This window comes from Bos taurus, chromosome 6 (assembly GCF_002263795.3).
Source record: "Bos taurus isolate L1 Dominette 01449 registration number 42190680 breed Hereford chromosome 6, ARS-UCD2.0, whole genome shotgun sequence".
Classification (NCBI taxonomy): Eukaryota; Metazoa; Chordata; class Mammalia; order Artiodactyla; family Bovidae; genus Bos; species Bos taurus.
The window spans coordinates 116,486,280-116,499,986 of record NC_037333.1 but is presented as its reverse complement, the minus strand read 5'-3'; the positions used below and the strand labels follow the sequence as shown (position 1 = coordinate 116,499,986).

Sequence of the window (13,707 nt, the reverse complement as noted above, 5' to 3'; positions counted from 1 at the left end):
TAACAGTGTTCACAATTTAAGATGATTTAATTTGCACACCAAATAATTCTCAACAAAAGATCTTGTAAGAACAACAAAAAAAAATTTATAATTTACCGAAATGAGAGATTACAAAATACAAATGTTGACTCATGATGGAATACTCAGCTCATAGAATCAGTCTCCTAAGTGAAGTGGATCCAAGGAGACAAACTGAAAGAAGTAAAAATAGTAAACACTTCACCGAAGAGAAGGAGGGAAAGAAGGATTCTCCAGCAGCATTCTGACCAGCGACGGGATCCAGCATCACCCCGTAACCTCGAGACTCGCCTAGGATCCCGAGGCAGGAGACGCAGGTCCACACTGCACGGCGACCTCTGTGACTGCGAGGCAGGACCCTCCCTCCCAACGGAGGCAGCAGCTCTGACAACCACGCAGACTGGCACTCAGTCCAGGCGAGGGGCAGGGGTGCAGCAGGCCCACAGCAAAGACAAAAGCACCTTATGAAAAGCACCTTATGAAGCAGCTGATAGCCACACTGCTGAGCACAGCATCAGGATGTGCTGAATTCACGAGCCCCTCACCTCCTCTCTTTGTGGTCAGAAGAAACGTAGAAAGACAGAGAGGTTGGCAGAATGAATAGAAACGCACGGCCCACCTATATGCTGTCTGCAAGAGGCTCCTTTTAAAGATACAAACAGGCTGCAATGGGAAGGACAGAAAAAGATACTCCATTCAAACAGTAATGAAGGCAGAGCAAAGGTGGCTGCATTACTATCAGACAAAGCAGAACGTAAATGAAAGCTGGTTCTAAGAGACAAAGGGTGATGTGCTATTCTTGACGCAGCAAGAAGACATAACAATATAAGCATCTACATTAACAGGTCCGTAGACCATTAAAATATACGAAGAAGAACTAACAGAACTGCAGGGAGAGATGGACAGTAGTTCTACAGTAACGGTTGGAGATCTGAATACCCCACTCACAGTAATGATTAGAACAACCACAACATAGCACCATGGGCTGCATCTCCATGGAATTCTCCAGGCAAGAAGACGGGAGTGGGTGGCCATTCCCTTCTCCAGGCTATCTCCCTGACCTAGGGAACGAACGCAGGTCTCCTGCATTGCAGGCAGATTCTTTACCACTGAGCCACCTGGGAAACCCGTAAGTAAGGAAATAGAGAACTTAAACAACAATAAAAACAGCTACATCTAACAGACAGCACATAACACTCTACCCAACAATAACATCCACATGGGATATTCTCAAGTGAGTATCGGATATTTTCCAAGATAGAATATATTTTAAGCCACTGAGTCTCAAGAGATTTTAAAAGATTGATATCATAGAAAATATGATATGACCGCAGGAAGTTGAAGTTACAAATCAATAACAAAAGGAAAAATAAAAATTCACAAAATTGTATAAATTAAACAACACATTTTTAAATAAGCAAAAGATCAAAGAGGAAATAAAAAGCAAATTTACAAATTACTTGGACATGAATGAAAACAAAGCCACAACATACTGCATATGGGATGCAGTGAAAGCAGTGCTAAGGAGGTAATTTACAGCCATAAATGCTTATATTAAAAAACAAGAAAGCCTTGAACTCAATAACCTCACTTCACAAATGAAGGAACTAGAAAAAAGAGCAGACTAAACCCAAAGACAGCAGAGGAAGGAAACAATAAATATGAAGCTGAGTTAAATGAAATATAGAATATAAAAACAATAAAGAAAACCAGTGAAACCAAGATTTGATTCTTTAAAAAGATCAAAAAAATCGACAAACCTTTAGCTAGCTGGACTGAGAAAACAGAGAAGGCTCAAACTACAAAAATCAGAAATTTAGGTGAAAATATTACTACCAATTTTACAGAAATAAACAGGATTATCAGAGAGCACTATGAACAACTGTACACCAGCAGATTGGATAAATTAGATTAAACAAATTCGTAGAAACACAAAACCTGCCAAGACTAAATCACGGAGAAATAGAAAAACAGAATAGACTATAGCTAGTAAGGAGTGGAAATCAAATAAAAAATCTTCCAACAAACAAAGCCCTGGATGCAATGGCTTCAGTGATAAATTCTACCAAACACTTATAGAAGACCTAATCCAATCCTTCTCAAAATTTTCCCCCAAAATTGAAGAGAAGGCAGCATTTCCCAGCTCACTTTGAGGCCAGCAATTATCCTGATACCAAAGCCAGACAAACACACAAAAGGAGACTGCAGAGCAACGCCCTTTATACACAGTGATACAAAGCTCCTCCACAACTGCCAGCAAGCAGAATTCAGCAGTGTGCTGGAAGGTTATACACCATGACCAAGTGGAATTTATTCCTGGAATGCAAGGATGGTTCAACGTATGAAAATTAATCAATATAATACGCCACACCAACAGAATGGATGGCGGGGCGGGGGGTTACATGATCATTTAAAAAAATGCCAAAAAAAGCATTTGAGAATATGATACAAACTTTTTTGATAAAAAACGTTTTATGATTAAAAAAAAAAAAACACTCAGAAAGCTAGGAATGGAACAAGACTATCTCAATATAGTAAGTCAAAGATTAAAAGCTCACAGCAAGCATCATTTTCGGTGGTGAAGGACTGAGAGCTTCCCTGAGATCAGGAAAAAGGCAAGGATGCTTGCTCTCACCACTTCCATTCAACATGGTGTAGAAATTCTAGCCAGGGCAATTAGGCAAGAAAAAGAAAGAAAAGGCACCCAAATTGGAAAGGAAGAAGTAAAATTGTCCTTGCTTGCAGATGACATGATTTTATATGCAGAAAAATCCTAAAGATTCTACCAAAAAAAATGGTTAGAACTTTCTGAACACAGCAAAACAGCAGGATATAACATCAACACACAAACATCAGTTTCATTTCTACACACAATATGAAATGGAAATTACAAAAACAATTCCATTCGCCACAGTATCAAAAAGAGTAAAATACTTAGGAATTAACCAAGGAGAAACACTTACACAACGGGAGCTAGAGCACGTTGTGGTGGTCGTTCAGTCGCTCAGTCGTGTCTGGCTCTTTGCGACCCCATGGACTGCAGCCCCACCAGGCTCCTCTGCCCATGGGATTTCCCAGGCAAGAGTACTGTAGCCATTTCCTTCTCCAGGGAATATTCCCCACCCAGGGATTAAACCCATATCTCCTGCACTGGCAGGCAGATCCTTCACCACTGAGCCACCAAAGAAGCCCACAAAACACTGCTGAAAGAAATTCAAAATGACATAAATAAATGGAAACACATCTCATGCTCTTGGGTTGGAAGACAATATATTAAGAGGTCAATACTAGTCAAAGTGATCTACAGATTCAATGCAACCCCTACCAAAATTCTAAAGACAGTTTTTTCAGAAATAGAAAAATCCACCCTAAAATTTATATGGAGTCTTAAGGAACAGCAAGTAGCCAAAATAATCTTGACAAAGAAGAACAAAATTGCATGACCCACACTTCCTGCTTTCAAAACTTCCTACATGGTTACAGTAATAAAAATCGTGGTATTGCCATAAACAGGCCTGTGCCTCAGTGGTAAAGAATCAGCGTGCAATGTAGAAGATGTAGGAAATGCGGATTTGATCCCTGGGTCAAGAAGATGCCCTGGAGAAGGAAATGGCAACCCACTCCAGTATTCTTGCCAGGAAAAAATCCATGGACAGAGGAGCCTGGTGGGCTACAGTTTGTCAGGTTGCAAAGTCAGACACAATTGAGCATGCTTTCCATCTTCCATTGGCATAAAGTAAACATACAAACCAAACATACTCATAAAATAGTGAGCCCAGAAATAAACCCTTGCAGTTCAGTTCAGTTGAGTTGCTTAGTCGTGTCCGACTCTTTGTGACCCCATGAATCGCAGCACGCCAGGCCTCCCTGTCCATCACGAACTCCCGGAGTTCACTCAAAGTCCTGTCCATCGAGTCGGTGATGCCATCCAGCCATCTCATCCTCTGTCGTCCCCTTCTCCTCCTGCCCTCAATCCCTCCCAGCATCAGAGTCCTTTCCAATGAGTCAACTCTTCGCATGAGGTGGCCAAAGTATTGGAGTTTCAGCTTTAGCATCAGTCCTTCCAATGAACACCCAGAACTGATCTCCTTTAGGATTGACTGGCTGGATCTCCTTGCAGTCCAAGGGACTCTCAAGAGTCTTCTCCAACACCACAGTTCAAAAGCATCAATTCTTTGGCGCTCAGCTTTCTTCATAGTCCAACTCTCACATCCATACATGACCACTGGAAAAACCATAGCCTTGACTAGACGGACTTTTGTTGGCAAAGTAATGTCTCTGCTTTTCAATATGCTATCTAGGTTGGTCATAACTTTCCTTCCAAGGAGTGTCTTTTAATTTCCTGGCAGCAATCACCATCTGCAGTGATTTTGGAGCCCCCAAAAATAAAGTCCGCCACTGTTTCCACTGTTTCACCATCTATTTCCCATGAAGTGATGGGACAAGATGCCATGATCTCAGTTTTCTGAATGTTGAGCTTTAAGCCAACTTTTTTACTCTCCCCTTTCACTTTCATGAAGAGGCTTTTTAGTTCCTCTTCACTTTCTACCATAAGGGTAGTGTCATCTGCATATCTTAGGTTATTGATATTTCTCTTGGCAATCTTGATTCCAGGTTGTGCTTCTTCCAGCCCAGCATTTCTCATGATGTACTCTGCATATAAGTTAAATAAGCAGGGTGACAATATACAGCCTTGATGTACTCCTTTTCCTATCTGGAACCAGTCTGTTGTTCCATGTCCAGTTCTAACTGTTGCTCTTGACCTGCATATAGGTTTCTCAAGAGGCAGGTCAGGTGGTCTGGTACTCCCATCTCTTTCAGAATTTTCCACAGTTTATTGTGATCCAAACAGTCAAAGGCTTTGGCATAGTCAATAAAGCAGAAATAGATGTTTTTCTGGAACTCTCTTGCTTTTCCCATAATCCAGCAGATGTTGGCAATTTGATCTCTGGTTCCTCTGACTTTTCTAAAACCAGCTTGAACATCTGGAAGTTCACAGTTCATGTATTGCTGAAGCCTGGCTTGGAGAACTTTGAGCATTTCTTTACTAGCGTGTGAAATGAGTGCAATTGTGCAGTAGTTTGAGCATTCTTTGGCATTGCCTTTCTTTGGGATTGGAATGAAAATTGACCTTTTCCAGTCCTGTGGCCACTGCTGAGTTTTCCAAATTTGCTGGCATATTGAGCGCAGCACTTTCACAGCATCATCTTTCAGGATTTGAAATAGCTCAACTGGAATTCCATCACCTCCACTAGCTTTGTTCGTAGTGATGCTTTCTAAGGCCCACTTGACTTCACATTCCAGGATGTCTGGCTCTAGGTGAATGATCACACCATCGTGATTATCTGGGTCGTGAAGATCTGTTTCGTACAGTTCTTCTGTGTATTCTTGCCACCTCTTCTTAATATCTTCTGCTTCTGTTAGGTCCATACCCTTTCTGTCCTTTATCGAGCCCATGATAAAGGACATGAAATGTCCCCTTGGTATCTCTAACTTTTTTGAAGAGATCTCTAGTCTTTCCCATTCTGTTGTCTTCCTCTATTTCTTTGCATTGATCGCTGAGGAAGGCTTTCTTATCTCTCCTTGCTACTCTTTGCAACTCCACATTCAGATGCTTATATCTTTCCTTTTCTCCTTTGCTTTTCGTATGAAAAGGCAAAATGATAGGATACTGAAAGAGGAACTCCCCAAGTCGGTAGGTGTTCAATATGCTACTGGAGATCAGTGGAGAAATAACTCCAGAAAGAATGAAGGTATGGAGCCAAAGCAAAAACAATACCCAGTTGTGGATGTGACTGGTGATAGAAACAAGGTCCAATGCTGTAAAGAGCAATACTGCACAGGAACCTGGAATGTTAGGTCCATGAATCAAGGCAAATTGGAAGTGGTCAAACAAGAAATGGCAAGAGTGAATGTCGACATTCTAGGAATCAGCGAACTCAAATGGACTGGAGTGGGTGAATTTAACTCAGATGACCATTATATCTACTACTGCGGGCAGGAATCCCTCAGAAGAAATGGAGTAGCCATCACGGTCAACAAAAGAGTCTGAAATGCAGTACTTGGATGCAATCTCAAAAATGACAATGATCTCTGTCCGTTTCCAAGGCAAACCATTCAATATCACAGTAATCCAAGTCTATGCCTCAACCAGTAATGCTGAAGAAGCTGAAGTTGAACGGTTGTATGAAGACCTACAAGACCTTTTAGAACTAACACCCAAAAAAGATGTCCTTTTCATTACAGGGGACTGGAATGCAAAAGTAGGAAGTCAAGAAACACCTGGAGTAACAGGTAAATTTGGCCTTGGAATACGGAATGAAGCAGGGTAAAGACTAATAGAGTTTTGCCAAGAGAACGCACTGGTCATAGTAAACACCCTCTTCCAACAACACAAGAGAAGACTCTACACATGGACATCACTAGATGGTCAACACCGAAATCAGTTGATTATATTCTTTGCAGCCAAAGATGGAGAAGCTCTATACAGTCAGCAAAAACAAGACCAGGAGCTGACTGTCGCTCAGATCACGAACTCCTTATTGCCAAATTCAGACTTAAATTGAAGAAAGTAGGGAAAACCACTAGACCATTCAGGTATGACCTAAATCAAATCCCTTATGATTATACAGTGGAAGTGAGAAATAGACTTAAGGGACTAGATCTGACAGATAGAGTGCCTGATGAACTATGGACGGAGGTTCGTGACATTGTACAGGAGACAGGGATCAAGACCATCCCCATGGAAAAGAAATGCAATAAACCCTTGCATATATGGTCAAATGATTTTGATAAGGTGCTAAGACCATTCAGTGGAGACAGAACAGTCTTTTCAATAAATGGTGCTGGGAAAACTGGGTATCCACATGCATAAAAATGAAGCTGGATCCTTACTTAACATCATACATAATAATTAACTCAAAATTGGTCAAGGACCTAAAGGTAAGACCTAAAATAATAAAATTCTAAGAACTCTAAGAAGAAAGCCGGACAAAAGTCTAACAGCATTGGATTTGGCAAGGATCACTTAGATATGGCACCAAAGGAACAGGTAACAAAAGAAAGATATTTTAAATTAGATTTTATGACAATTAAAAATTTTGTGCATCAAAAGACAGTACTGGGGTGGGAGGTGGGACGGAGGTTCAGGAGGGAGGGGACATGTGTATACCTGTGGCTGTTTCACATTGATGCATGGCAGAAACCAACACAACATCATAAAGCACTGATCCTCCAATTAAAAATAAATAAAAAAATAATGATAGGTAGAAGTGTATAACTTAAAAAAAAGTATCAACAGAGTGAAAAGGCAATCCATATAATGGGAGGAAAATATATGAAAATCATGTTGATACGGGATTAATATCCAAAATATATACAGAACTCCAAAAACTAAACAATAAGAAAAAAATCCAATCCCAAAATGGACATAGACCTTGAATAGATATTATTTCTCAAAGAAGATGTACAAATGGCCAATAAGCACATTAGAAGATTTTAAGCATCACTAATCATTGGTGAAATGCAAACCGAAACTACAACAAGATGCCACCTCACACCCGTTAGGATGGCTACTGTCAAAAAAAAAACACCCAGAAAACAGTAACTGCTGGCGAGGATGTAGAAAACTGCAACCTTTATGCACTGTTTGTCAGAACATAAAATGGTACAGGGGCTTTGGAAAAAACATGGTGGTTCCTCGAAGAATTAAAAACACAATTACCATAAGATCGAGCAATTCACTTCTGGGCATATATTCAAAAGAACTGAAAGCAGGATCTTAAAGAGGTATTTGTGTACCTATTCTCTTAGCACGTATTTACAATAGCTAATCATAGTAAGTTGCTTCCATTTTCCACTGGCATAAAGACAGACATAGAATATGGAAGCCACCTAGGGTGCATGCATCAACAGATAAATAGATAATAAAAGTGAGGCATGCACATACAATGGAGTATTATTCAGCCTCAAAAAGGAAGGACATTCTGCAACATGCTACAGCACGGATGAACCCTGAGCACACGACACTACGTGAAATGAGCCGTCACTAAGAGCAGCAGCGCTACGACTCCACTCACGTGATCACCGGGACTCTGCAAAGTCACGGAGAGGCAAAGAGCAGTGACGGGCGCCAGAGCTGGGAGCGGGGAGAACCGCAAGCAACTGTTTACTAGCTGTAGGTTTTAGTTTTACAAGACGAAGAGTTATGGAGATGGAAGCTGGTGATGGTTGCAGAACAAGATGAACAATTCCTACCATCACACTCTGTAGTTACAGAGCTTCCCTGGTGGCTCAGATGGTAAAGAATCTGCCTGCCATGCAAGAAATCTGGGTTCGATTCCTGGGTTGGGAAGATCCCCCTGAAGAAGGGAAATGGTTACTCGCTCTAATATTCTTGCCTGGAGAATTTCATGGACAGAGGAGCCTGGGGGACTATATAGCCCATGGGGTTGCAAAGAGTTGGACACGACTGAGTGACTAACACTTCACTTCTGCAGTTAAAATCAGTTTGGATGGTAAGTTTTATGTTAAGGGTATTTTATCACAATAAATTTTAAAAGATGAGCGTTATTCATTGTATGCTATTTCCTTCTCAATTAAAAAAGTGAGTAAAGAGAAAAAAATCAGTTCCAGGTTTATAAACCTAAGTGCAAAGGCTAATGAAAATAACTTCAAACATAATGGAAGAGAGACTTCACGAACTCGACAAAAGGAAAGATTCCTTAAACAGGATGCAAAAAGCACTAACCATAAAGAAAAAGACTGATAAAATTAAAAATTAAGGACGGCTATTGATCAAAAGACATTAAGAGAGTAAAACGGTAAGACATAGAGGACCAAGGTGTACAGAACAGGCTTGTAACCAGAATATATTGAGATGTTCTATAAATCAGAAAGTGGAAGACAGAACCCTCAATATTAAAATGGGTAAAAATTTTGAGCAGATCCCTTACCAAGGAGAAACTCCAAACAGCCAACAATGAAATAAAAGCTAGTCACCCTCCCCAGTAATCTGGACACCAGGAACCAACATCATAACGAGATACCACTGCATCTTCACTCAGAGTCCAGGGACCCGTGCCGGGGAGGAAGTGCAGGACGGGCCCTCGTGTGCACGTCACGCAGCTGTGGCTTTAGAAAGCAATTCAGTGTCGTCTGACGAAGCTGCGCCAGCAGCTCACCGCGCCTCGGACCCGGGGACCATGTGCCCACAGGCCCAGGAGACCTGCTCAGGGACACAGCATGGCCTGTGATGCCAGACACAACCCTGCTGCCATCACACTGGGGTGTAGCGTGCAGTGGAGCACTAAGAGCCAAGGGGCATGGGGAGAGAGGCCAGACACGCCAGCTAAAGGGGCACGGACCGAAGCTGAGACCAGGGGAGAGAGGCCAGACACGCCGGCTAAAGGGCACGGACCGAAGCTGAGACAAGGGGAGAGAGGCCAGACACGCCAGCTAAAGGGCACGGACCGAAGCTGAGACAAGGGGAGAGAGGCCAGACACGCCAGCTAAAGGGGCACGGACCGAAGCTGAGACCAGGGGAGAGAGGCCAGACACGCCGGCTGAAGGGCACGGACCGGAAGCTGAGACCAGGGGAGAGAGGCCAGACACGCTGGCTAACCTACAGCTCCTTCTGAGAGAAAGCAATTGTACTATCAAGCTTTTAAATGGAAAGCTGTAAAGGATGTGGACAGTGGAAGTCCTGCCAAGTCAGGAAGGGGGCTCCGACAGGGAAGGGCCAGCAGGGCTTCCGGATGTTCTCAGCTTTGACCTGGGTGATGGTCATCCCAGAGTTTCCTTTAAAATATTAACTTTAAAACAACTTAAGTGGAACCCTTAATGCATCTTTTTCAGGCATCTTTATGCATCCCTCTATTTTTCACAGTTAGAAAACTTTGCTTTTGCTTTTTTAAAGTATCCAAGAAACCCATGACCTGCCCTCACCCACTCAAGGGGCGATGCCCTCTAAACCAGCACACGTCCACATGGGGCGGGCACCAGATGTGGTCTTGCTTCAACTCTTTCCAAGTGTGATATCCCCTGCAGGAGTCAGATGGGGCGACAGTGCCCCAGGCTGGGCCGAGTGAGGAAGAAAAGGCCAGTTACGTGGGCCCCCCGGGAGCCGCCCACCAGGCAGGGGAGGGCCAGCACCCGTGGGCAGCCTGATGGACGTGCTCACCCCAAGAAGCGCTGACATCCGTTCCATCTCCTCCTTGTTCACCCGAATGCGGTGGCTTTCCATCACTGTGATTCAAACACCAAAGCAGATACCATTTGTACCGCATTAGCGAGTCATTTCTGAGAAAGACTGAAGGGCCAGGAGCAAGCCTCCCTCCCCGACGCAGACCACGAGGACAGTGCAGGCTCAGCAGCGTCCCCCAGGGTCGGCACTGGAGCCCAGCGGTGGTGGTGGTGGCGTGGGGATACCGTGGGTGGGGAGGTGGCCCAGCCGCTTGGCTCCAGCGCTGTGTGCAAGGCTCTGCTCTCCCAGGTGCCCAGCAGGACAGAGTGGGCCAGGGGCTCAGAGCAAGGACAGCGGGGAGCCTGGAATAGCCCTTCCAGGGGCTTCTCACGAAGTGTGAAGGTCCAGCACTCCAGGACAGGACAGCTGCTGACATGCGAAACTTCCAAATAGGCCCCTCCCCGCTGCTGTTCTCGGGGGCGCGGGAGTCAGGAGGGCCCTTGCCCCTCGGCCGGGGCACCTGCAGAACAGGCAGCTCAGAGGGGCTCCCCGAAGTCAGAGTCCTTCTAGACCAGGAGGTGACGCGCGCCACATCCTGTGGTCACAGAGGACAAAGGGGAAGCTAAGGGTTTGCTGCTCTTTGGCGCCCATATGATGCACTGCCCACCCCAAACTAAGTCACCAGAAAACAGGCGTCCCGGACAGAACAGAGAACTCTGGAAAGAGCACTGCATCACCTTCATGGTAGCTTACCTGCCAAAATCGGTATCAGAGGGAGCTCCAAAGTCCAGAAGAGCTGCCATAAACCACAAACCTGTTTTAGGGGAAGAAATGACATCGTCTTACTTTGAAACTGTTACTTCTGCCCGCATTTGCTGCACAGCCCGCTTAATCTCACTGAGCAGCTCCTCTGGGTTATGTGGTTAAAACTCCTATTTCTGTCAAGTATCCTATCTTATGATTAATATTAATACCAAGCCCAAACGGAAATATTCAGAAATATCTGGTAGGACAGGTTCCACTCCCACTTTCCTTTCATCTTTCTCATTTTTAAGCGTGATTTAGGTATTTGTGGTTTAAGTCTCCCACTTTAATTTCAGAACAGGAGGAAGGGCTGAAGCCCTCTGGGCCACATCAGCTGGGCTCCTTCTCTGCTGTCAAGCTGGCTTTGCCCATTTGCGGGCAGGAGGAGAGGGAAGCGGCGTCCCCTGCACCAGCTCACAGGGCACTGCCGGCCCCCGTCCTCGGCCTGCGGCCACTGCAGGACACTGCCTTCCCAGGGTCCGGGTAAAAGCCTGCACGTCAATGCTGGGGTGGAGAAGCTCCCAGCCAGTGCCTGTCTGCTCAGGCCCCTCTGTCCCGTGCTGGCCCCCAACTCCTGCCCTTGCTGTGGTACCTGGTCCCTTTATTCAACCTTTCTTGACTAGTCCTTCAAATGACCTCTGCTTCCCAATGAGACTCTGAGTGGAGCTGAAATGATCACTTAGCTTTTACGTTAACTGCAGCGTTGGAAATGTTCCAACTGAATGGAAATCTTTTTTAAAAACAATGTTACAATTGTTGTCAACCTACAGAGGACATTTAAAAAGTCAGGTCTCATCATCTGGACAGTCCTCCAGTGAGTGACACCCAGGTTCCCGTCTCCTGCCCTAGGGGACATGCCTCCTGTGGGTCTGGACGAAGGCCAGCCCCTAGGCAGTGAAGCTACCACGAAAACGCCTTGCCTGCAGCTGGGAGCAGAGGTGCATCGTCAGTCTGTGGAGCACCCTCAGTTTCGCACGGACAGTCTGATTCTTCAAAAGAGCAAAAGAATGAACAGTTAGGAACGTTTGGGAGCGACACTTGTCACGCTCTAGGAAGCCATAGCTTTTCCACACAGACTGCACCCTGGTGCTGTGACCCATCACCCCAAGAAGAGCAGCCCCACGCCATGGAATATTCTTGGGCAAGCTCAAGATCCCTACTGCTTTCTTACTTTCCCTCCACCCCCACTGCCCTCATTTTACAGGAAGTGAGCCACAGAGAAGCTAAGCAGCCAGGGGCAAAGACCGCGCAGTGGTGAGGGACTGGGTCTCCTGGTCTCGGCCTCCACACTCACCACCTACCCTTGCCCCAGACACACACAGAGCCGCTGGGAGGTGCACCAACCAGAGTCCCAGCGAGGGTGGGGGGAGCCTCAGCCCCAACACGCAGTCTTATAGTCACTCACTCCCAGAGGCCTGGGGTCCTCACTGTACCCCTCACTCTGCCACATGGCCCAGGGACTCTGGGTGCCCAGACGCAGCGTCAGAGACCCCTGCCCACAACGCACCCTGCAGTGGTCGTGCAGCCACCGGGTCTGGCTCTCCCGGAGCCACGGGCACATCCATGTCCATCTTGGCTGTGCCCAGCACATGGCCGGCCTGCCGCCTGAACATGCTGCCTGCTGCACAGGGCTGAGCTGCGTGGCCTCCCCAGGACCAGCTCAGGCCCCGTGGCGGTGTTCAGGGCCCGGCAGCTCAGCCGGCCGCACCTGCTCTCCCCCAGCGGTCGTCATCTTTCCCTCCCGTGCGGTCTCGCTGCTGCCCCACGGGACCCACACTGAGTCCTCAGTTTCCATGCTCTCCTGCTCCTGCGTCTCACGCTGCGTCCCTGGGCCCTGCAGAGCAGAGGGCCCCTCCCCACCCCACTCTCACCACGTGCTCCCATGACGGACACGTCGCTGGACAAGCACGAGTCCTTCCCAGGCTGCCTCCTTTCTGCCGAGTGTGGATGAGGCCTTGGGCAGAGCCTCTCGGGGGAACCGTAAGCCGGGGCACTCAGGGCGCCTGAGCCACGCGGCCGGGCCTCCCTGACTTCTGTATTTAAGCCACTCCCACCTCTAAGCTGTACATGTGTGTACCAGGAAAAGCGCCCCTTTAGAGTCAGAAATGCAGCCTGAACTCTGCCTCGACTTGACCTTGGGCGAGGTGCAGACATGAGCCCTGTGCACCAGAGTCCTCCTCTGTGAATGGGGCTGACCACACACCAGCGGACCACTCTTTCCTCCCGCTACAGTACCCCAGCCTCTCTGGGGAAGCGCCACCCAGCAGCATGGACCTTGGAGGACTGCTCATCTCCACGCCCTGCTGCCCTGCCAAGGGGCAAACATGTGACACAACGATGGAATGGAGACTCTGAGCGCTAAAACTGTGAATCTTGGACAAAAGTCACGCATGGAGGAAAGGTCATGGTTCACTGCTGGCCCCGGGTCCGTGGGCTTCTGCTGCCTCGGTCCTCAGAGCCACCTGGTTGCTGTCTTCCCAAAGCTTGCTCTGCCTTTCCTCTGAGTCTCAGCTGCCCCACATTCCTCTGACAAATTCCTTTTAGACTAAGGGAGGGTGAGGGTCTCTGTTTCCAGTCCCAAGCCTCTATCTGACACAGATCCCCGACTCCACCCCCTGAGCAGGCCTGTAGGATCAAATGCCCCAAATAACAGTCCCGAGCTCAGCCCGGCATGCAGGGCAGGCTCACACTGCCTCCTGCTT

General features: G+C 46.5%; 1 protein-coding gene across 1 annotated transcript in view; it reads right to left on the bottom strand.

Annotated features, from left to right (window-relative positions):
- POLN (DNA polymerase nu) overlaps window positions 1-13,707 on the bottom strand; it is a 152,046-nt gene that overhangs the window by 89,450 nt on the left and 48,889 nt on the right. The window contains exons 8-10 of the mRNA XM_002688439.7: window positions 11,926-11,994; window positions 10,955-11,015; window positions 10,199-10,263 (exon numbers count right to left, since the gene is read on the bottom strand). Coding sequence (XP_002688485.4) covers window positions 10,199-10,263; window positions 10,955-11,015; window positions 11,926-11,994 — 195 coding nt within the window. The remainder of the gene's footprint in view (window positions 1-10,198; window positions 10,264-10,954; window positions 11,016-11,925; window positions 11,995-13,707) is intronic.